Source organism: Carcharhinus amblyrhynchos, chromosome 1 (assembly GCF_965287045.1).
Source record: "Carcharhinus amblyrhynchos chromosome 1, sCarAmb.v2.hapA, whole genome shotgun sequence".
Taxonomy (NCBI): Eukaryota; Metazoa; Chordata; class Chondrichthyes; order Carcharhiniformes; family Carcharhinidae; genus Carcharhinus; species Carcharhinus amblyrhynchos.
The window spans coordinates 171,086,023-171,110,932 of record NC_137324.1 but is presented as its reverse complement, the minus strand read 5'-3'; the positions used below and the strand labels follow the sequence as shown (position 1 = coordinate 171,110,932).

Genomic DNA, 24,910 nt, shown 5'->3' with positions numbered 1-24,910 from the left:
ATTGAAGGCCGAGGCCCTAGGAGCAGCCAAAGGCTTTCAAAGTTGAAAGGAACACATGGTGTTTGGTAGAAACTTAGGAGCATGTGGATATAGTGCTTAAAAGAGCATCTGAAATGAAGGAGAAGTGGAAGGAGGATCTAGGGCAGACTAGTATCCAAACAGCAAATGGTGGTATGGTGGTTAGCACTGCTGCCTCACAGCACTAAGGGCCCGGGTTCAATTCCTTGGGTGACTGTGTGGAATTTGCACATTCTCCCCGTGTCTGCGTGGGTTTCCTCCAGGTGCTCCGGTTTCCTCCCATAGTCCAAAGATGCGCAGGTTAGGTGGATTGGCCATTATAAGTTATCCCTTAGCGTGTCAAGCAGATCAGCAAGGTAAATATGAGGGATTACGGGTATAAGGCCTGGGTGCTGTTGTCCGTGCAGGCATGATGGGCTGAATGGCCTTCTTCTGCACTATAGGGATGCTATGATTCTATGGTGTGTGTGTGAGTGTGTGAGGATAGAGTGTCAGTTAAAAGGTGGTGGTGCGAGACCTCATGAGGAAGCAACTTTAAAAGGAAACAAGGCACTGCTGGGAGTGTGCACAGCTGGCATTCATCGTAGTACAAAAACAGTTCATAATTTCTGGTAAAGCTTAAATCCTCATAATGCATGACAGAAATGGCCAAATCCGAACACAGACATCAAGATAGTGGGAGTGGTACGATGAAATCTTGGATCCAGACTGTGTTTACCTAGCCTGCATTTCGAAATAATAAACAGGGACTTTGGGTAACATGATGTGATCTCTCTTCCCTTTTCAAAGTGCACATGGTATGCTGCTTTGGCTAGACTATTGTTTGCAGACACTTCAGAAGAATCTGACCTCATTAAATCACTGCTGCAAAAATAACCATATGTGGGTATCTGGACCTTTGTTAAATTCTTCGTGAACTTGTTAGGAAAAACAATGCGAGTCCAAGGCTTCACGGGAAGGGGTACTTTTTTTTCACCCTGATCTTCACTCGGATGAGGGTACTTAAATTACACAGCTAGTCTATGGGTCAGCAAACCAGTGCACCAAAGCTGATCCAAAGATGCAGATGCACAGAGTACCAAAAAAATGCTTCAAAATAAAACAAAATGCAGAAGTCAAATACACTTCTGTTGGGTATAGAAAGATGGTGTAAGAAGTCAGGTCAAGTCAACACTCGGTATGCTGAATATCACAGGTTACTGGGATAGATAAAGTACTGGCAGGCTTTTTAAAAATCCATTCTTGGGATGTGGATGTTATCACTAGCAAGGTTAGCCCTCATCTCTATTTCAACTGACGCAACTTTCTCTTAATTTTGTACGCTAACAAGAAAAGATAATCCTAGTATCCAAAACCATTCATGAAAAAGCAAGCTAGTATTTTTACCAACATTGTATTTAGCATTTATGACTAATCTGGAGCAGCACAGTAGCACAGTAGTTAGCACTGCTGCATCACAGCGCCAGGGACCCAGGTTCAATTCCTTCCTGGCTCGGGTCACTGTCTGTGTAGAGTTTGCATGTTCTCCCCGTGTCTGCGTGGTTTCCTCTAGATGCTCCTGGTTCCTCCCACAGTCTGAAAGATGCGCTGGTTAGGTGCATTGACCCGAACAGGTGCCCGAGTACTGCAACTAGGGGAATTTCACAATAACTTCATTGGAGTGTTACCTGTGACACTAGTAAATAAACTTAAAAAAAAATCTGATTCCTTGTTCAAAATTTAGTAGATTTACAAAGGAATTCTGACCTTTCAGATGAATGTTAAAGATACCACGGCACCATTTCAAAGGAGGGTAGCGGAATTATCCCTGTTTTTTTTTAAATTCGATTCATTTATTCAATCTGGGAATCACTGGCTGGGCCCGTATTTGTTCCAATTCCTAATTACCCTGAATGGGTTGCTCGGCCATTTCAGAGGACAGTTAAGAATCAACCAGATTGCTGTGGCTCTGGAGTCACGTGTAGGCCAGACCAGGTAAGGACAGCAGATTTCCTTCTGAAAGCACATTAGTGTTCTACACAAATTGCATCCCTCAACTGCGTCACTAAAAACGGATTAGCTGGTCATGACCATATTTCTCTTTGTGCGGCCTTGCTCTGTGCAAATTGGCTGCTATGTTTCCTATATTGTGCAGTTACTACACTTTTAAAATAATTAATTAGTTATAAATCACGCGCATCTTGACTCCATGAAAGGCACTATATAGAAATATAAGTCACTCTTTCTTTCAAGGCAGTTGTGTAATTTGATAAGATCATGGTTGATCTGTACCTCAACTCCATTTCATTGAATCCCTACAGTGCAGGAGGCCATTCGACCCATTGAGTCCGCACTGGCCACAATCCCACCCAGGCCCTATCCCCAAGACCCCAAGTATTTACTCTAGCTAGTCTTCCTGACACTAAGGGACAATTTAGCACTTCTTTGGAGTGAGGGAGTAAACCGCAGCACCTGGAGGAAACCCACACAGACACGGGGAGAATGTGTAGACTCCACACAGACAGTAATCCAAGCTAGGAATAGAACCCGGGTCCCAGACACTGTGAGGCAGCAGTGCTAACCACTGCACCACCCTTTTCTCATCCTTGTTCCCCAATTCTCTTAGTTGACACAAATTCCGTCAGCTCAAGCTGTGAAAGCAGGGTGACCAACCACCCTGGAGTTTCTGGGACCATCCCATAATTTGGCATCAGCGCTTCCTAGGATGCATCTTGCCCTGGATTTCTTCTATTGCTGGAGATGTTGTTTCTGCACATGTGTCAGGCATGGCACGTTTGCCTGGGATGTTCTGTGAGTGGGCAGAGGGAAGAGCTACAAACAATATAACAAACAGTGAATTCATCACACTCTGAATTACACAGCAGTGTGCACTCTGTGCTCTCCTCCCAGCTCCACCCCACCCTCTCACTTGCACAGGCATTCCAGCGCCCACACACCTCACCTGCCAAAACGTCCCTTAATTAATTTCCAGAAGGTGGGTCACCCAACTTGAAAGCTTAATTGTTCCAGAATTTGCAGTCTTTTGGGAGAGAGAATTCCATATCCAGTAACCTTTGCACAGAAAAAGTGCTTTGTGGTTTCACTTGTGAACAGCCTGACTTTAATTTGAAGATGAAAGGCCATCTATCGACCTCAGTTTCACTCTCCACAGACGCTGCCTGACCTGTTGGGCATTTCCTGTTTCTATCTCTAATTTTAAGATTCTGTCTTACTCCGCAGGGGATACTTTTTTTCTATATCCACTCTATAAAATCATTTCATCATTTAAGACAATTCGATTTGCTGCATCTGTAAAAGTTGTTGAGAGTTGTAGCTGGCATGCCAAATTTGCATAGTCTTCTGAGAAAGTAGAGGCATTGGTGGGCTTTCTTGAACTGTAGTGTCGGCATGGGAGGACCAGGACAGGTTGTTGGTGATCTAGACACCTAAAAGCTTGAAGGTTTCGACCATTTCTACTTTGTCCCCATTAATGTAGATAGGGGCATGTTCTCCACGATGCTTCCTGAAATCGATGACAAAAAAATCACTTCCCCAACCTTCTAAAGGGGACGACACGGTGGCACACTGGTTAGCACTGCTGCCTCACAGTAACAAGGATCCGGGTTCAATTCCCGGCTTGGGTCACGACTGTGTGGGAGTCTGTACATTCTCCCTGTGTCTGCATGGATTTTCTCCAGGTGCTCTGGTTCCCTTCCACTGTCCAAAGATGTGCAGGTTAAGTTAATTGGCCATGCTAAATTGAACCTAGTGTCAGGTGGTTAGTAGGGTAAATAAGTAGGGTTATGGGGATCATGGTCAGTGCAGACTCAATGGGCCAAATGGCCTCCTTCTACACTATAGGAATTTTTTGATTCTATGAACTCAAGGCCAAGTTTATGTAACTTGTCTTCATACCGTCTTCACCTGATGCAGATGACTTGCACTGACTACAGCATGATACAATTTGCCTCATATTGAAGTGCACTGGCTGGCCATTGGAGACTCTCATCTAGGTTATATTAATCAGTTTTAATTATGATTCAACTAAACCTCTTTTAACAAAGTTGGCAGATTAGCAACAAGAAAACCCCATAAGCTGAGATTTAAGTTCTCAATTTGCAGAGTGTAAAACAAAACTAGTCATACTGTCTGATCTGAAAAGGTGCATTCATAGGGGCAGCCTATTAACTTAATTGGGTCACAGAATTATCCAAGCAAGATTTTAATGGAGGGGCCAGACATACAATCCTGGGCAATGCACAACAAGAATTTTTTTTAAAAAAACAGTGAATGGTGATGATCTGAAATGCACTGCCTGAAAGGGTGATGGAAGGTGATTCAATCGTGTTCAAAAAAGAAATGGATATATACGTGAAAGGGGAAAATTTCAGGGTTATAGGGAAATGGGGTTAATTGCGCAATTGTTTCAGAGTGGCAAGCAAAATGGTTCCCATCTGTACTGTTCTGTGATCTAACGGTTCTACACTCACTTTACAGCTGGCACGCAGGCTGCAACATGAAAAAGTGGAAAAAGCCAGCTAGCTTACACTGTCTCAAACTTTTATTTTGGCATGGTGAATATTGACTGCTATATATAGGTCATATTTACTGCATTAGTCATGTCTTCATACTTGCAACAGCTAGTGCTGTACCACACCATCAGTACTTTAAATCTAGACTCTTATTTTAGAAACTCAAATAGAGTACAGGCTCTCACTTCTAAAATGTTACCCTTAATTCAAGCCAACAAAATACAGTGGATAGTACGCGTTCAGAATTTTTTCCGCACGTCTGTAATATGAGTGTTCACAGACCTCTAAACTAGTAGGAGAAGCGCTTAGTAAAGACAGCTGGTAGCAAGGTTAGGATGAGATTGCTTGCTGAAGTGTTAAGCTAACAGATGTAATTTACCTATCTGATCCCAGAAGATGCTTGTCAGTGCTTACAAGGAGGTCTCATCCAGCCCCTTTCTCAACACTCACGAGAAACTGACTACAAAAACTGCAGTTCAATGTCAAACTTAAACCTGAGATACAGAAACACTCCAGAAAACTCTCAGGTAGTGAGTTAAGGGTACATTTCCTCAGACTCCACACAAGGCAGGTGCAGAGCACTAGACAAAGAGCTGGGCAATCAGGCTCACAGCTTTGCCTCAGTGGCAACACTGCCACCTCTAAGTCATAAAGGCATGGGTTCAAATACCCATCTCCAGAACTTGAGTCCATCGTCTACAGCAACAAGATGCACTACTGAGAAGGTGCCACACTGTCTGATGCGCTGCTTTTTGGATGAGTTGTTAAACCTGCTGGAACATAGGCATCTCTCCCTGTACTTTGGTCAACCTTTATTCCTCATTCCTAGCCATTCTCTACACCCTGGCTACGACTGTAACACTACATTCTGCACCTTCCCCTTTCCTTCTCCCCTATGTACTCTATGAACGGTATGTTTTGTCTGTACTGCACCAAGAAACAATACTTCTCATTTATTTCACATCTACTGAGATACAATCAATAATAAATCAAATCAAAAAGCTTCTGCCTAGTGTGAGCTCAAACGGAACAGAAGTTGAAGAAGCTGATTTATTTGATTAAAATGTGGATCCTTGTTGTGTCCCTCCATTGCAACAGCGATGACACTTCAAAACAGCCTCATCAGCTGTGTAACGCCTGGAGATCATGACAGTATTAAATAAACGTAAATCTTTCTGTCCTGAAAATTCACTGAACAGAAAGATATCTAGACATGGACCAAATGCGGCATTTGAAACTGTTCAATGCAGCCACTCTTCCTGAAAATATAAAAGCACTTCGCATTTACTGGCCTAGAGTATTAAATAATAACAAAACTTCAGGAAATGTAGTGGAGGACATGCCTCTGTCTGCATCAATGGGGATGAAGTGAAAATGGTTGACAGCTTCAGTTTCTAGATGTCCAGTTCACTGAGGACCTGTTCGTGCCAACGTTATAGTTAAGAAAGCCCATCTATGCCTCTATTTTCTCAGGAGGCTAAGAAAATTCAGCATGTCTGCGAAGATTCTCACCAACGTTTACAAATGCACCATAGAAAGCATTCTTTTTGGGCGTATCACAACTTGGTATGATTCCTACTCTGAGCAAGACAGCAAGAAACTACAAAGGATTGTGAGTGTAGCCTGGTCCATCAGAGAAACCAACCTCCCATCCACTGACTCTATCTACACTGCCCGCTGAAGTAAGCGCAATCAAGGATCCAACACATCCCGGTCATACTTTCTTCCATCAGGAGAAAGGTACCAAAGTCTGAGATCACATACCAACCAACTCGAAAACAGCTTCTTCCCTATTGCCAGACTTTTGAATGAACCTATCTTACATTAAGTTGATCTTTCTCGACATCCTACCTACAACTGTAACACTACATTCTGCACCTATTTCCTTCTCCCCTACGTACTCTATGAATGGTATGTTTTGTCTGTATAGCGTGCAAGACACAATACTTCTCACTGTATCTCAGTACATGTGAAATAGATCAATAATAAATCAAATCAAAAAGCTTCTCCCTACTGCGAGCTCAAACAGGACAGAAGTTGAAGAAGCCGATTTATTCGATTAAAATGTCAAGCTCTGACTTTCTAAATCAGCTTCCTCGTCTTCTGGCAAACCTCATAAAGCGTCACATAAAATGTAAAAATAAAAAATACATTTCAGTTGCTGAAGGCATTGTAAAAAGTCCTAAACGATTTGGTGCACCCATGTGGACATTTAAAAGTCGGCTGCTGCAAAAATATTTTCTGTCAGGATTCCAAAAACGATACAAGTTCGAATTTCAAAACCAACGATACACTGTTCAGATGCTTGTAGCTACATGTGCACACACTCAGTCCTTAAATTCACAATCTCTCCTAAGGTACATATGTTTCTGACATCCACATTGCACTTACCTGTTCTTTGTCAATTATTTCTGGTCAAATGGATACAAATAAAAGCATGTGTAAATTCAACACATACCACTGCATTTTTGCACAGACTTGGTCTATTCTTAGGAAATGAATCTACTAGTTCATGCCGCTAAGGTATAATATTATATAACCTTCATTACCATTTTAGTACAATGTTCCTTCACTGGGTGGGCGGGGGGGAAAAACAGTACAAACATTGGAAAAGGAGAAAAATCTCTTCTTCTGCTGCATTTCATGGGTCAGGAATGCAAATAAGAGAGTATAAGCATGTGATTCTGATGCTATCACAGAAATGTGTGTTAATATTGGCACCGCAAGTATCTAAAATCATAAGCATTAGCACTTTCAACAGCATCAGTCACGAGATCAACCCCTAATCTAGAAACCGAGCACATAATCTAGGCTGGTATATTAGAGATATAGGAAAAGAGTGCTGCACGGTCAGAGGGCTGTCATTCAGAATAGACATTAACTCAAGGCCCTGATTGCAATATTTGAAGGTGAACAGGAAGGCTCTTTTGTCTGAGGTATAAATATTGGCCAAGATGAACAAGTCATTCATCACATTGTTGGGTTTGGGGTGTTGTGTGCAAGTTAGTTGGTGTGTTTGCTCACACAGCAACATTAACTGCATTTCAACTGCATGGGACAGTTCATAATCTTATCCCGAGCTGAAGCCATAAATTCTCAATCATCCAGGCCACCTATTTCTACCTCTATCCGTCTCAACACTTGCGCTGCTAAATCCCTGAGATTATAACATTAACATTTCCTACGTCATAAAGAACTGCACTTCACAGGTGCTTCATTGGTTGTAAAGTGCTTTGAGAATGCCCTGATGTTGTGCAACTGCTATATAGATTTCCCAGTCTTTCCATCCTCAGATTGAACAATTCCAATGCACTCCTGGCTGGTCTTCTGTTCTCCAATCGCACATCCAAAATTCCATATCACCTCCTGCACCAAATCATGTTTGCTCATCACTTTTGCCCCCAATATTTCATATTAAAAATTCCAATCCATGTTCTTAGATCTACTCATGGCCTGAACTTTCTCTGTGCCTCTAACCTCCACCAAAGCTACAACTGTCTTGCCCTATACTCTTTGCTCCATCACAAATCCTTCTATATCAGCCGCTTTGCAATTTCTTCAGTGAAAACTTTCCACCTCACTCTCTCCCTCTAAGACCCTCCTTAAAACCCATGTTGGAAGTCCTTGCTTAATGCCAACCCACACAACGATGGCCACGATTAAACGGGTCCTTTCATTGTGGGCCCAAATCCCGTTATGGCCGATAAATCTCGCATAACGAGGTTCGAGATGGCAAGATCTCAGTTTGAGATCTTTCCCGCCCTCTGATGGCGATACAATCAGGTTTGTGTCCAGAAGGGGCGATTATTATGAATTTAAATACACTTTAATATGCTTAAATGGCTTAATGCCATTGCTTCCAGGCTCATCAGATGCCCTCTACCCCCGCAGTCAAAAATGGAAAGGAGTCATGATGAACATGCCAGGGGCTCAGAGGGGAATATAGCCCCTGCCAGGGGCAGGGTCAGTATTTCCTGGGAACCTCATTAGGTGGAGGGGTGGGCGCTGACACTGAAAACCGATGTAGGCGATGAGAGGATGGAGAGGGGCCTCTACTTTGACTTTGAGCTCAGAGTGCCCTTTAAAATGGCTCCCCGATCTCTGTGGAGACAGACTTGCAGACTATCAGGCCCCACCAGAATGACGGTGCAAAACAGCACCCCCTCCTTCCCCCTAATGCTAATTTTTTGACAGCACTGGAAGAGCTGGAGTGAAAACCTGGCTGTGTTTTTGGGGAGAAACATGCAGATTTTCAGTCCAAAATTTTACCAAATTTTTGGAAAATTCCACACATTGATATGTATTGTCACTTTACAATTCCTCCCCTACATTTGCATTGCTGCAATTTCACATTGTTTTTACATCTGAACCTGTACTCGTGGACATTCCGGCATAACTCCCACATTCAGCTGGATAGAGCTGAGCTTCGGGTGAGGTGGGTAACGATAGGTAGCATATTGGACTCGAAACATTAACTCTGTCTCTCTCTCTCACCACAGATGCTGCCAGACCTGCTGAGTTTTTCTGGCATTTTCTGCTTTTATCTCTTAGTTTAATACTTATTCAAGAAAAGTCTTGGCCTTTATTCTTTTTTTTAATTCATTCGTGGGACATGAGTGTCGCTGGCTGGCCAGCCAGCATTTATTGCCCATTCTTAGATAGCCTTGGAGACAGTTGAGAGTCAACCACATTGCTGTGGCTCTGGAGTCACACGTAGGCCAGACCGGGTAAGGATGGTAGATTTCCTTCCCAAAAGGACATTAGTGAACCAGATGTGTTTTTCTAACAACCAACGATGGTTTCAAGGTCATCATTAGATTCTGAACTCCAGATTTTTTTTATTGAATTCAAATTCCACCATCTGCCGTGGCGGGATTTGAACCCGTGTCCCCAGAACATTAGCTGAATTTCTGGGTTAATAGTCTAGCGATAATACCACTAGGCCATCACCTCCCCTGTATGGTGATCTTAAGAAAGACTGGTGAAAATTCAAATCTGAAACCACTTAATGCTAACTGTGAGGGGTTTAGAAGATATATATTAAACAAAAATGCTGACTTGCATAACATTTTGTGAGCGGGAAAGCTTTCTCATCAGAAGCAGCCATATCCCTCATTAAAATATTCAGAGAAATCACTGAGGAGGGTAGATTCAATACTCGACAAGTGTTTAACGTCGATGAGGTTGGTTTATGCTGGAAAAGTATACCTTCCAGGACATACATTTCAGAGTAGAAAAGAGTGCATCAGGCTTTAAAGCAGCAAAGGATTGTCTAACATTGCTGTACTACTGACATCGCTCTATATTTTCTAGAGTTTAGCAGAACGAAAGGCAATTCCATTGAAACATGCAAGGTTCTGAAGGGTAGATGCTGAGAGATCCTTTCCGCCAGTTGTAAATTTGAAAACCCAGGGGCACGGTCTATGGATAAGAGGCCAATTCTTTAGGACTGAGATGTGGGAAAAAAAATCACTTCACTCAAATGGAATGTGCAACTTCAGAGAATTGTGGATGCTGCATCACTGAACATATTTCAGGCTGGGACAGACAGATCTTTGGTCCCTCAGGCATTATGGTGAGTGAGTGACAAAGTGTTGAAGCCATGATCATATTGAATGGTGCAGACGGTTAGATGGCCTGTATGGTCTATTCCTGCTCCTAATTTCTTGTTATATTTCTGCACTATTTGGTGGAGAAGCAGCAAGTGATTCTGAAGTGTGGACTATTCCCAAACACCCAGGGCAATGAAGGATTGTGTGGAAAGCAAATAAGAAAGCATGAGTGGCCCAAGCAGCTTTTGAGAATTGGTTTTCATCCTACTTTTGTCTCGCTGTTAAGGATTATTGTCCAGCAAATAATCTCATCAAAAGAGCACTGTTCCTCCTGGACAGTGCTTCTGGTCATCCTATAGTTCTTGGTGACCCCCGTGACAATGTTAAAGGGGGGGGGGGGGGGGGGGGATCTTCCTACCACCTCCATTTTCAGCTTATTGATCAACAGTTGATTATAACCTTCAAAGCCTATTAAGGCCTTATTATGGGGCAGCACGGTGGCACAGTTAGCACTGTTGCCTTACAGCACCAGAGGCCTGGGTTCAATTCCAGCCTTGGGTGACTGACTGTCAGTGTGAAGCTTGCACGTTCTCCCCTTGTAAGCGTGGGTTTTCTCCGGGTGCTCCAATTTCCTCCCACAATCTAAAGATGTGCAAGTTAGGTGGATTGGCCATGCTAAATTGCTTCTTGGTGTCGCAAGATGTGTAGGTTAGTGGGACTAGTAGGGTAAATACATGGAGTTACGAGGATAGGACCTGGGTAAAATGCTCTGTCAGAGAATTGGTGCAGACCCGAAGGGCGGCATGGTCTCTTTTGCACCGCAGAGATTCTATGATTACTATGGTAGAATCTTTGGACTGGACATCGGGAAAACTGAAGGTGATGATGTTTTTACCTAAAAGAACTTTGGAAGAATTCCAACATAGTTAAGGCCATTGAAAACATCTCTTTGGCATGGAATGAGTTTATCTCATCCAATATGAAGGGTGCACGAAGGAAGTTGGTGCTGATTGGGAAAATCGAAGAGATTATTGTAGAAAATGGTGTGGACTGAATGAGCTAATCACTGAGGATGTTGTCTCCCATGCAGGGATATTGTCTACCGAGGACCTGAAAGAAATGGAACAACAGCTGGCTGTCGAGTACTGGGAAAAATGATGGGCAAGAACAACAGCCAAGCAAGACATTGAGCTCAAAACCATTTGGTGATGCCTTCAAAATGCTAAAAGTGACAAAGGCCAGAAGATGATCCTGATAGAATGCATAGTTCAAGAGTGAACATAAGCCTTAACAATGCAGTCAACTGTGAGGGCGGGCAGGGGGCTTTACAGTGGAAAGAAGAAAACTAAAGTGCAGCTGGCATTGGAAAATTTATTTAAAAGGCCCACTACAAGGAAGACTTCAAAAGTTGCTGCAAAGACTCCTACTCATCGTCCTAAATGACATTTAATAGATCTTCAAAAGACCTTCCGAGCTCCAGTAAAACCCATTTCCACCACTATCCTCTACTCCCAAAGGGAAACAAGTCTTTACAGCTTGGCGAGTGCCCAAACTTCATGTTTTCTTAGTTTTGATACAATGGATTAAGCTTATTGTTGATGTTTTGTATATTTTCTTAACTTCATAATGTTAATGTGCATGTTTGTGTGGAAATGTGTATTCCTAAGGCTTTCCCCCAGGAACATAACCTCCATTTATAACACTGCATCAGTGGGAAGTTATGGTTTGCATAATGTTCTTTGGCAAATGTTGTGTTTTCTGGAAACCAATTAACAGTGCTCAGCAAGAACTTCCTGTGTCTTTATTCAAGTTTTTTTGTCACTTTTCTTACTACTGCCTTCTGAGCTTTGGAATTGATTTTATAATTATGTCAGTCAAGAACGTTGGGATGTTTGTCAATATTAAGGATTCTATACAAATGCTAATTATGTTAACAGTGATTAATATCCAAACTTTCTTCTTTCGTGTGAAATCTAAGGACTGTAAAATAGGAATCATCGATAATACTCCAGCAACATACTTTTAAAGACTATAGGATGTTGCATAGTGCAAACATACTGATAAGGAATTTGTTAAAAATGAATTTTCAAGTGTGAAGTTGAGCTACAGTGTGTTAAACTATTATGGGTGGCACAGTGGTTAGCACTACTGCCTCACAGCACCAGAGACCTGGGTTCGATTTCCGGTTTGGGTCACTGTGTGGAGTTTGTACATTCTCCCTGTGTCTGCTTCGGTTTCCTCCAGGTGATTTGGTTTCTTCCCACAGTCCAAAGATGTGTGGGTTAGGTTGATTGGCTAGGTTAAATTGACCCTAGTGTCCGAGGTATTAGCAGGATAAATGTGTGGAGTTATGGGAATAGGGCCTGGGTGAGATATGGCTGGTACAGACACGATGGGCTGAATGGTCTCCTTCTGTGCTGTGGGGATTCTATGATTAACTAATAGCTCAGTTATGAAACTACTGGAGCTGCAATTTAACTTTGCAATTCCCATATCCTTCCATTCAGTGGCCTGACACCTGTAAAATCAGCTTTGTTCAAGTCTCTAACTCTAAACAAACCAACTCTATTCTGCAACTCATCCTCTCTATTCTTTAAGCAATTGCCTTTCTATACAAGAAACCATATACGGGATCTGATCTAGATCAGACACTGCAATAGAAAGATCAACTTTCAAAATTAATTTATTAGCCAAATAAAATATCATAATTCTGAGCTAAATTCATATCTTTTGAAGGGTATTTGAAAGAGTAAAAATTATGTTAGACAGTAGAATTTAAAGATATATGCTTTACCGGTAAAAATAGCTCACATAGAAACTAGAAGCAGGAGTAGGCCATTTGGCCCTTCGAGCCTATTCCACCATTCATTTTGATCATGGCTGATCATCAAATTCAACATTCTGATTCCCCCCCTTCCCTGCGTATCCCTTGGTTACTTTAGCCCCAAGAGCTATATCTAATTTCTTCTTGAAATCAGACAACATTTTGGCCTCAACTACAATCATTGGTAATGAATTCAGCCATTCACCACTCTCTGGGTGGAGAAATTTCTCCTCACCTCAGTTCTAAAAGGTTTACCCTTTATCCTCACGCTATGACCCCTAGTTCTGGACTCTCCCACCAGGAGGAACATTCTTTCTGAATTTACCCTGTCTAACCCTGTTAGAATTTGATAAGTTTCTATGAGATCTTCTCTTACTCTTCTAAACTCCAGCTAATACAATCCTGACTGACTTAGTCTCTCCTCATATGACAGACCTGCCATCCCGGGAATCAGTCCGGTAAACCTTTGCTGTACTCTCTCTACAGCAAGCACATCCTTCCTGCACATGATCTCAGAGGTTTCTGTTGAGAGAAAGGATTGGAGAAACTTGGGCTCTTCAGCCTTGGAAGGAGGCACATGAGAGATGATCTTCTCCATCGTAAATGGTGTGGAGAAAGCAAATTCAGAGAATTACTTTTAAATGACTTACAAGAGCAGGAATCAGGTTAATACTTATTAAAGGCATGTTTAGGGCTGCAATCAAGGCTTTTGCACAAAGATTAATCACCATTGCAAATATAGTATTGGAGGTGAAACCTCAGAAATAATTTAAAAGACAACTGAACTCCCCAAGTGTGAGGATTCATGGTCAGTGTAGATGGACAGACGATGGATGATAGGTCAAAAACTTTTTTCTCTGTGATCATTTTGTATGGTGGCTGCAGACCAATTGCAGGAACATACAACAGATAATAGATATGAGAGAATATTTTCCACATGAATGAAATGACAGCTGGAATGCATCTTCACTTCAATCCAATTTGTTTTGCAGCATTTAGGAGTTTTCGTTTAATGTCATTCCAGAACACTACACATAATTAGCATTTGCTTACAGATCGAGTTCAAACTGGCGCTGGGTCTGAAACAACATTTTAGCACAAGGGGAATTTTGGGGGAGATGTTGAACGCAAATTAACACATCTTTCGGGCAGAGTTGAGGGAGTAAATTCAAGACTAATCAGCAAGACGCTATTTCAGAGGGCAAAAACTTAATCTATGAAGCAGGTTTCCCAAGGAGATGGTGGAAACAAAAGTATATTGATTCACTGAATAAATCAGATTTCCGAAATTACATTTAGTGAAAGAGTATTTGCGATAACTTGACATGACATATGGGAAGTGCAGCATGCTTGGAAGGAAAAGGCAACCTTAGGCTCAAGGCTCACAAAGGCCTCCACCACTGAGGTTTTCATCATGTCTGGGTCAATTGTAGACTTATTGACAGATAGCGAATTCCATGACTGATCACCAACTATTGATTCATTAGGCAACAGATAATAGATATGGTTGGTAGAAGGTTGGTAAAATCTTGGTTCCAGGGCGGTACAAACAGAATTAGATGGAGCTTGTAATTTTTTGCTCCTATAATTTGTGTATCCATGATTTTACTCAATCTAATCAAAACCTTACCCACTGCAGGAATACTGGGTACAAATTGACGGAAAGATTCCATTCTACCGCAGCACGGTGGCACAATGGGAGTGGTTAGCACTGCTGCCTCACAGCACCAAGGACCCTGGTTCAATTCCCAGCTTGTCACTGTCCAAGTAGAGTCTGCACGTTCTCCTTGTGTCTACATAGATTTTCTCCAGGTGCTCCGGTTTCCTCCCACAGTCCAAAGATGTGCAGGTTAGGCGGATCAGCCATGATAAATTGCCCCTTAGTGTCAGGGAGATTAGCAGGGTAAATATGTGAGGTTACGGGGATAAGTCCTGCGGGAGATTGTGGTCAGTGCAGACTCAATGGGCTGAATGGCCTCCTTCAGCACTATAGGGATTCCATGATTCTTCAGCATTGATGTTCTATCCTTCATGAGAATAGCTTCGGAGTTATCCACTGATTCAACAGGTTAAGGGTTCAAGCCCCACTGCAGGTCCTGAATAGATAACTTAGGCCGACATTTCAGTGGAGTTCTGAAGGAGGGCTGTATTATTGACGGTGCAATCTTTTGGATGAGGTGTCCCTGCTTATCCATTCAGGTAATGCAGAGGAGCCCACAGCCTTATTCAAAGTGAATCGGCAGACATCTGACCCAGATTTACGCCTCAATTAAACCCAGCAAAGATACGCTAACTCATCCTAAATCTCAGTGTCCTCTGCAGGACCTTGCCTGTGTACAAAATTGATTGGCGTATTTGTCTCCGTATCAACAGTGAATGCACTACAAAAGTAATTAATTGTGAAATGTTTTAGAATAACTCAAGGGCAAGAAACGTTCAATAAACTTACAAGGTTGTTTTCTTCCTTTTTTCAGATCTCCATTTCAATGATGAGCAAGCCTAAAGTAAGTGGGAAAGGACCATGTTATGCATCATGAAAGGATACTCCTCACTGCTGCGAATATCCACCACAAGCAATTTTGGCTTCCCTGACTTTGTCTTTTTGGTGGGCATCTTGGAGCTTGTGGGTCCCGACAGTTCACAAAGATCGATTAGATCCTCTGCAGAAATCCGTGGTGACACTTCAGTCTTCAGTTCATTTAATCTAATAGATTCGCGAGACTGAAAAGAAGGGACAATTATTAGAAATCAATGTTACAAACACTAACAACGACACATAATCAACAAACTATTTCATTCTGTTCCATCATTGTTTTGATTATTTTCCAGTTACTCTCACCAGCCTTCAATAGAATACACATTATGAAGGCTTGTGGATATTACAGACCAAGTACTGATTTAAGTGAAAAGTGGAATAGAAGAGAGGTAGAAGACTAAAATATGCTAACCAAATTTGGTCTCCATTTTCAAGCCAAGAATTAGGTTCCTACTTTTACCTAATACTTTAAGAAAAACACAGAGAATTAGAATTGGTTTTAGCAAAGATATTTAGAACCATAGAATCACTACATTGTAGAAGGAGGTCATTTGGTTCATCAAGCCTGCATTGACAACAATCCCACCCAGAACTTATCTCCGTAACTCCCCCATATATACCCTACTAATTTACCCTAACACCAAGGGGCAATTTAATATGGCCAATCCTCCTAACAGTCTTTGGACTGTAGTAGGAATCCAGAGAACCAGGAGGAAATCCACACAGGACATGGGAGTACATGCAAACTCCAAACAGTCACCCAAGGCCGGAATTGGACCTTGGTCAATGGCACTGTAAGGCTGTAGTGCTAACCACCGTGCCACCCACAAAAAGCTATTTTCTCAAAATAGCTTTGAAAGAAATGCACACACATACAAGCACTGAATGTAAAGAACATTCTTTTATGTCCCAGTCGCAATATTAACTTTAGCTCAGCTGCAGTTTTTCTGCACTCTAACCTTGATTACCAAGTGCAAATGTGGGATGATTGTACTTTCGGTCGTTCACTCGAACTGCTATGCACAAAAGCGTAGTGAACTTCCCAAGATTTCCAGGCGGCTCACAGGACTCAGTATAAACTCTTCAAAGAAAGGTTAAAGGTATTAATGCCAAGAAAATGTCACTGATTTTGTTTTAATCCTGCGCTGACATTTCATGCTGCTTTAGCTGTGAAAGGTGAGTACATGTTCAACATCAGCAAAGCATTTGGTCGGGATTTGTATTTCCTTGCTATCTAGCTCAACTTTGATTATTTACCATGCGCGCAAGTTCTTTGACCGAGTCATCCTATTACGTCTTTTTGCTTGTAAGAGAGAACTTATTTTCCTTTCCATTCCTTCCCCCATACATCCAATTATTCCTTCTCTCCAATCCTTCTTCAGTGACGTGCTCACGATGGGGTCAACGGCAATTAGAACTGGTGCCAAAATCCCTATGATGTGCTGCAATTGCAAATTGTGGATGCAGTTAATAAACAAATCCTCTCCACTGGTTTCCATCTCCAACTTAAGACACTTTGTGGTTCTCAACTAGTTAGAAGCTCTGTGCGTGGAGATGTCACATGTAATCCTGAGCCCTACCATGGTGCAGTACACATTGCCAGGACAAATAACCAGCTGTGCTCTCAGAATTCAAAACTGAGTTTCTGTCTTGTACTCAACATCAAACAAGGTCCGATATTCAAAACACTGGCACGGTGGAACAGTGGTTAGCACTGTTGCCCCATAGTGCCAGACCCGGGTTCAATTCTAGCCTTGGGTCACCGTCTGTGAGGAGTTTGCACGTTCCCTGCGTGACTGCATGGGTTTCCTCCAGGTGCTCTGATTTCCTCCGACAGTCAAAAGATGTGCGGGTTAGGCGGATTGACCAAGCTAAATTGCCCCTTAGTGTCAGGGGGATTAGCAGGCTAAATATGTCAGGTTACGGGGATAGGGCTTGGGTGGAATTCTTGTTGGTGCAGGTTCGATGGACTGAATGGCCTCCTTTTGCACACTGCAGGGATTCAATGACTCTAACTCCATCAGTTCTACAACTTAAAGACAAAGCTGCACATATTCTTCTCCCCTTTACCTGCAGGCAGCCAGCCTGCCCCAGTAGACCCATTTGGGCATCACCAGACAAAGCAGAGGCCTGAGCTACCCACTGAAGAAAAGACACGCTTCAGATGCTGCCAGATAAGATGGGTCACTTCAATTAATTTTATTTATGAAAAGAAAAATAATTGGAGGGCTGTTAGGGAAATTGCAAGGGAGTGAGATGACTGCTCCTTCACATAGCCAGCACAGGCCCGATGGCACGAATGGCCTCCATCTGTGCTGTATGATTCACTAAGATCTCTGATGCTCTGTCGCCCTTGCTGTACTAACATCAGCCGGCATTTCAAACTGCTTTGCGGGCAAAAGTTTTTCAAACCAAAAGCGTGCTCGTCTTGAGACAACATGCTCCAGCCAAATCTGAGCCAATCTCGAAAAAGGACAGATGTCACTCCTGGCTCAAAGGGTCAACACCCTTGTCTCTGATTCCGAAGCTTGTGGGTTCAAGACCCACTCCAGTGACTTGAGCACATTATCAATGCTGACATTTCAGCGCAGCGCAGAAGCACTGTCTTCTGGACCGGAGGATAAAATCTCTCGGATGAGTATAAACAGTCCTGTGGCACTATTCACATAAGAGGAGAGAATTCTCCCTTGTGATTTGGCCAACATTAATCCCTCCAACATCATTAAATGACATTACCTCCCATTGCTAGTTGTGGGACTTTGCTAAGTGCAAGTGGCCGCCCTGTTTCCAACATTACAACACCTCAAAAAATGCTTCATTGTCCATTCAAGTAGTTTGGGCATCCAAATGTCACCAAGATGCTGTACAAATGCAAGTTTACTCTTTCTTGACCTTGCACGCACCGATGCTGCTGATTACAGATGTGCAACTAAAACCAATCACAAGTAAACTTTGACGATACCTTTGTCGATCAGCCATGATCGTGATGAACGGAGGAGCAGACTCGAAGAGCCAAATGGCCTCCTCTGCTCCTACCTTCTATGCCCATTGATATCTGAAATCTCATTTTTCTTGTGCCAAATTGGTAGAAATGTTAATGTTTTGAAACAAAAAAAAAGTTGATAATGACAGCAAGAAGAGGGCAAGCAGGCTGTTTGGGAGGTGAGATAGATTATACTAATCAGGTGCCAGCTGAGTATGGTGGTCAGTTCTGGGCTCCACACTTTACATAAGAACATAAGAACATAAGAAATAGGAGCAGGAGTAGGCCATCTAGCCCTTTAGGAAGGATGTTAAAGCCTTTTGAGAGAGTATAGGCAAGATGTACTGGAATTGTACTAGATAGGAGAACCTTCAGTTTATATGGAGAGGATGGGATTGTTATTCTTAGAACTGAGAAGATTAAGTGGCAGTCTAATGGAAGTTTTCAAAATTATGGAAAGGTTTTAGGAGTAAATGAAGAGGAAATAGTTTCCAGTTGTGCCTCGCCAGGTCTTATTTGGCTGGTCCCATCTTTTTCCATCTGCCACAGTCGTAGTAGCATAGACAATGGCAACGTGTGCATAAGGGAGGCAAAACTCATGTCCAATCAGTCCCAGTCCTCTCTCTGTTATGTTGTCCCCGCAAGATACTTCTGTTCAGTTTTCTGTAGCACTTTTTATTGGTGACCTTATCTCACCATGTGAAACCCAGGGTCTCACATAGACAACGTGAGTGTAAGTGTTGAAATTATGAGACACCTTTGGTGTTCTGTTCCATGTCACTCTGGCATAGACTGCCGTCGATGGATATGTAGTGATGCAGCTTCACGGCCACCTTGATGGTACTGGACGGCCAGGCTGTGTGGAGCTGCTGGAAGTCTAATGCTGCTTTGCTGATTTTTGTGCGGCCGCTGATCTCTATCCACATCACCCTCCCTAGAGATGTTGCTTCCTAGGTAGGGGCAGTGGTTGACATCCTCTATGTTCTGCTATCTGATGGTGATGGGTGGGATGCGCTGCTGTCCAGTTGTAAATGTCTTGGTCTTCTTGTAAACGATGCATAAACAAACCTTGGCATGGCTCCTTTCAAAGCTGGTCATGTGTTTGATCATGCCCGATTTTCCGGCTAGCAAGTCGATGTTGTCTGTGAAATCCAGGTTCAACTACTGATGGTGTTGGCATGTGATACCAAAATCTGTACCCACTATCACCTTCCTCACGATAAAACCAAGAGAAAAAGAAGTGGAGTATGCAGCCATGTTATATTCCTGTGGCATTGTTGGGTGAGTCTGTGGTGCCCGGGGTGTTGACACTGCAGCTGCAGTCGCTGTCTAAGACTTTTCAGATGGCTTGTGATGAACCAGAGTGAAACCCTTCTTGAATTGACCTCTGATACTCCAAGTTCCGCTCTACGATGTTCCTGAGTGCGTGGATCAGCTCTTTGCGTGTTCTGCCACCTGGAAACCTGCCATTTCTTCACAAAGGGTGCTGCCTATTTCTGCTTTCAATCTGTTGAGGAGCACTGTGCCAAAGACCTTGCCAGCTACTGACGGCAGTGTCGTGTCCCTCCAGATGTTGCAGTTGCTGGGGCTCCCTTTATTTTGGCAGCTCAACGATTACTCCTCGCCTTCAGTCATCTGTGACCAGCCTCCACAGTCCAGACCTCGTTTAAGGAGCATGTTCAAGAGTGGGACATCACCTGGGCTGCAGCGAAATAAATCACAATGGACCTGGGCTAGAGGCAAAGCTTCGCTGCCCATCAGTCTGCATGGAGCCAGAGGAACTCAGTGGAAGTAAGTTTCCAATTGCAGACAGGTTGCTAACCAGATTTAGCAATAACTGGCAAAGCAAACCAGAGGAGAGATGGGAAAGGAAACATTTTTGTATGGAATGCTAACTGCTTACTTAAGCCCTGGCACAATACAGAGTACATGAGAAATTACAAATTAGATAGCATTACAGATTCAGATTTGACCAACAATTTGCTATCATCTAGCGGTTCATGAGTGGTTGAGGAAAACTGATCCAAAAAACTGACCTACCAGAACGACATTATGAGGAAAGAGGCAGAATTAGCCTTAACATTGGGCACTTGTTTTTCAAAAAAAAATGCTGAATTAAAAAAGTATCACCAAGTAGGATCTCAGCCAGCATATCACTCACTAACTGAAGGGAATATCATTGTGGTTAGGCTTTCAATTAAACAAATACATTCCATAAGTCACACAATGTTAATGAGCTAATTAGCCCACTGGCTCGTGGTATCTTACAGTGAAAAGTCACATAGATACTGGGTTTCTGAAGACTCTTAGGTTTATTTGGCCTGGGGTTGAAAACAACAACCACCAGATGGCACAGTGGTTAGCGCTGCTGCCTCTTGGTGCCAGGGACCTGGGTTCAATTCCTGGTTTGGGTCACTGTCTGTGTGGAGTTTGCACATTCTCCTTGTGTCTGCGTGAATTTCCTCCAGATGCTCGGGTTTCCTTCCATAGTCTAAAGATGTGCTGATTAAGGGGAATTGGCCATGCTGAATTGTCCCTTAGTGTCATGGGGACTAACTAGGGTAAATGCATGGGGTTATTGGGATAGAGGCTGTGTGGGATTGTGGTTGGTGCAGACTCGATGGGCCAAATGGCCTCCTTCTGCACTGCAAGGATTCTAAATGAAAAAAATCTATTTGTACCATGATACTATCTTTGATATAAAGACTCCTTTATATTCATGAGAAAAGAGATTTATTGTTCACATCTGTTACTGTCGCCACAGAGGCGGAAGGCCATAACGTGCTGTAAACATTTAAAATAAGTCTTAAAAATAAGTTTGTAGAATCTGCATCGAGTTCCAAATTAAAACGCATCAAACATTCTGATTTTGTAATACTTTGTAAAACGTGGGGCAGAAATGTGTCTTGAAGAATGGGAATGTTATGAAGAAGTGGCCATGTCGGACAAACTTGCAGCACCTGTTGCAGAACAGGCTGGAGTAGCTCTTTTGTCAAGTCCTGAGGACGGAAATTCCTTAAGACTTCTCAAAACCACAAGGATGCCTGCTTAACAAGATAATTGTGAAAAGTATCCGACACATGCTGGTGTTTTAACGAGACATCGAGCCATATGCACCCCAGTGAGGGCAATGAGACTCCCTTTTGTCCTAATATGAAACACTTGATAAGTGCTAAATGATATACGGTCTGGTTAATTCATCCTGGTACACTTAACGGCACAGTGCAGCAGTTAAAGGATACGGTTTCCTGCACGGCTCCAAAATTAACACCAGTAACATCTCCCAAACTCTGCTTCCCGTCAAGACTGTCAAGGGTTTTGAAGTGTCTCGTGTACAAACAGGTACACATGATTCAAATAAACTCTCTACCTGTAGTGAAAGCGGAGAATGAAAAAACTCCACATCTGCCTAAAACATGGCTTTCAATGTGACCAGCCAACAATCTAACTGTAGATTACTCGCCTGCCTGCACACCAAAATAGATCAAAGCAACAATGCACGAGACCCAGAGCGTCACTCTGAGCTGCAACCAGAGCGCTGACGGAAAACATAACACACACTGTCGAAGACGGGTTTTCTGATTTCAACATGAACCAGAGACATAAGCCCTTTTCTAAAAAAAACTGCATGCAACCTGATAACTTGATCAGTATTATTCTCTAAGGCAACATCATAACAGCACATATTAAGTATTTTCACCAAAATGCATCGACCGTGTTAATTACAAGCAAGGCACTGTAAGGAACTTGATCCCAAAAAGCCATCTTTCGAAGAGAAGGAGTGATGTGACATTTCACTTGGTGGCAAACTGTCTAAAGTTGAAAGTTCCCATGAAGTTAGATTCTACCGTTTACAGGAGGGCCAGCAATGTAGTTGGTTTTAACCTTATGAGACAAACCTTGCTTTCGTTCAAGCGTGTCTCGACTGATATTAGGCAATGCAACTCTGGGATACAGCCATCTGAAATGCAGTCTGGCAAGGGGCATGTGCACACCCATCTTTCAAGGTGAGACTTTCTCCTCAGGAGGTCAGACAGTCACTGCTCAGAAGGTGAGGGCATTCGTGGAATGCAGATCCAGCCCCTGTACAAGACAAGATCACCACCATTCCTAACACAGGAAGGTGAGATCGCACTCATCCCTTTCACTTCAAGGTGAGACCACTCCCATGCAAGACAAGACCAGCAACGCCACCCCCCCCCAATCCAGAATGCTGGGCAATTTACACTTCCCTGGAAGGTGAGATCACCCATACTCCCCTCCTTCTATATGGTGGTCAATGGAACACTTGGGGACATTTGAAACATTTCAGAGCAGGCTTGAGGGGCTGAATGGCCTACTCCTGCTCCGAATTTGGACTTCTCGTCAGGGCGGCACGGTGACACAGTGATTAGTAGTGCTGCTTCACAGCTCCAAGGACCCAGGTTCAATTCCAGCCTCGGGTCACAGTCTGTGTGGAGTTTGCATGTCCTCCCGATGCTCCGATTTCCTCCCACAGTCCAAAGATGCGCAGGTTAGGTGGATTGGTCATGTTAAATTGCCCCTTAGTGTTGGGGGACTAGCTAGGGTAAATGCATGGAGTTATGGGGGTAGGGCCTGGTGGGATTGTGGTCATTGCAGACTTGATGAGCCGAATGGCCTCCTTCTGCATTGTAGGATTCTATGTCTCCACTCTTCCTTTTGATGGGCACATCTCTTGGGAAAGATTAAGAAAACTGAGGAAGAACAAAGGATTGCAAATTATATTCAGTACTTGATGCAAATTAAATCCTTCAGTCTTTACAATGGAGGGAAACAATAAATGAAAATACTTTGACCAAAAGATTTCTTGCATTTTTGGATTCATTAAGTTGCTCCAAGTTTGTGGTGCATTTTCCCACGAGTGCCAGCTATTAAATCTATTTCTGTTCACAGCCAGCATAAATGCAGCTGGTGTCAGTGAAAGATTGGACAACTGTTACTTTACTTTTTAAGAGTGGGATGTTAGCTGAGATGTAGGTATTCATTTGTAAGTCACTTAGAAAAATACATGAGAACGCTTGAGCCTTTAAAGCCTCTTGGAAAAAAAACCCTCAGCTTGGTTTAATTGGGAACACACTTCACCTTCTGATGTAGCAATAAAATAGCAAATCCAACTTTACAAAGCATAGCAATCACAGACTATAAACATCCAGCCAATATGGGATGCAGCAATGGACTGGAACCCCAAAATACTGGCACCATGTACCACCTCCCACTGTATTACTTATGTCATGGTAGCTGGGGAAATGTACTGTTTTTGGCCTAACATGTTTTTGTAAAGTTCTGGACAAGCTACTAAAAGGGAGATTATTAGAGATGATTAAGGCATATGGCATAATGGGTGGAAGGAGCTATTGATTTGAAATTTTAAATTAATAAGTAATGTAGCATCAATTGCCATTTGTGGAAGAGTTTCAGACTTTTTAGGTTAAATTTTAAAATTTATTTATTAGTGTCAGAAATAGGCTTACATTAACACTGCAATGAAATTACTGCGAAAATCCCCTAGTTGCCCACTCTGGTCTCTGCTAGGGTACACTGAGGGGGAATTTAGCATGGTCATTGCACCTAATCAGCATAACTCTCAGACTGTGGAAACCGGAGTACCCGGAGGAAACCCACACAGACACGAGGAGAATGTGCAGACTCTAACATTATTCATTTGAGTTAGGCGGATTGGCCATGCTAAATTGTCTCTTAGTGTCAGGCGGACTAGATAAGATAAATGGACGTGCGTTATGGGGATAGGGCCTGGGTGGGATTGTAATCAGCGCAGACTCGATCAGCCGAATGGCCCCCTTTGGCACTACAGGGGTTCTATGATTCTAAGCATTTCCTGATTTCATTCCTGAAAGATCTAACTCTAACTTTTTGACCGTACCCATCCTCTTAGACTCTCCCAACCAGTGAATTAGTTCCCTCTCCCCTATTCATTTGCCTTAATGTCTTGAAAGAGTTTATCAAATCAGCTCTTAAACCTTCTGAATTACGGGGAATGCAACCCTACTTTGCATAATCTCTTCTCATAATTTAACCTTCCGAGTCAAGGTCATCACTCCAGTGCATCTATGCTACACTACACCAGCCCCACGTCCCACTTTCCCAAAGTGTGGTGCCAAGAATCACTCAGTCGCAGCATTCCATGTGTGGTCTCACCGAGGCTTTGCAAAACTTCAGCAGAACTGCGTTCACAATTATCTGAAAGCTGTCATGGGGTACATTTAATTAAATCAAAGTAACAGCACTAATAATGCACCAGTAGAGTCAGCGATTTGGAACAAGAGAGGGATTTGGGGGTGCCGCTTACAGGACATGGAATGTTGCACCTCATGTTGACATGGCCATATTAAAAGCTAATAGAATTCTACATTTTATTACAAGGGGCACAATGTGTAAAATATCAGTGGTAATGAGAAGCCTACCTAGAACCTTAATAACACCACCGTTAAGAGTATTGTGTGGATT

General features: G+C 42.8%; 1 protein-coding gene across 2 annotated transcripts in view; it reads right to left on the bottom strand.

Moving 5' to 3' along the window:
* Positions 1–24,910, bottom strand: part of tbck (TBC1 domain containing kinase) — a 192,132-nt gene that overhangs the window by 42,052 nt on the left and 125,170 nt on the right. For both annotated transcript variants that reach the window (XM_080195333.1, XM_080195341.1), the window contains exon 24: positions 15,451–15,626. In XM_080195333.1, the coding sequence (XP_080051459.1) occupies positions 15,451–15,626 (176 nt within the window). The remainder of the gene's footprint in view (positions 1–15,450; positions 15,627–24,910) is intronic.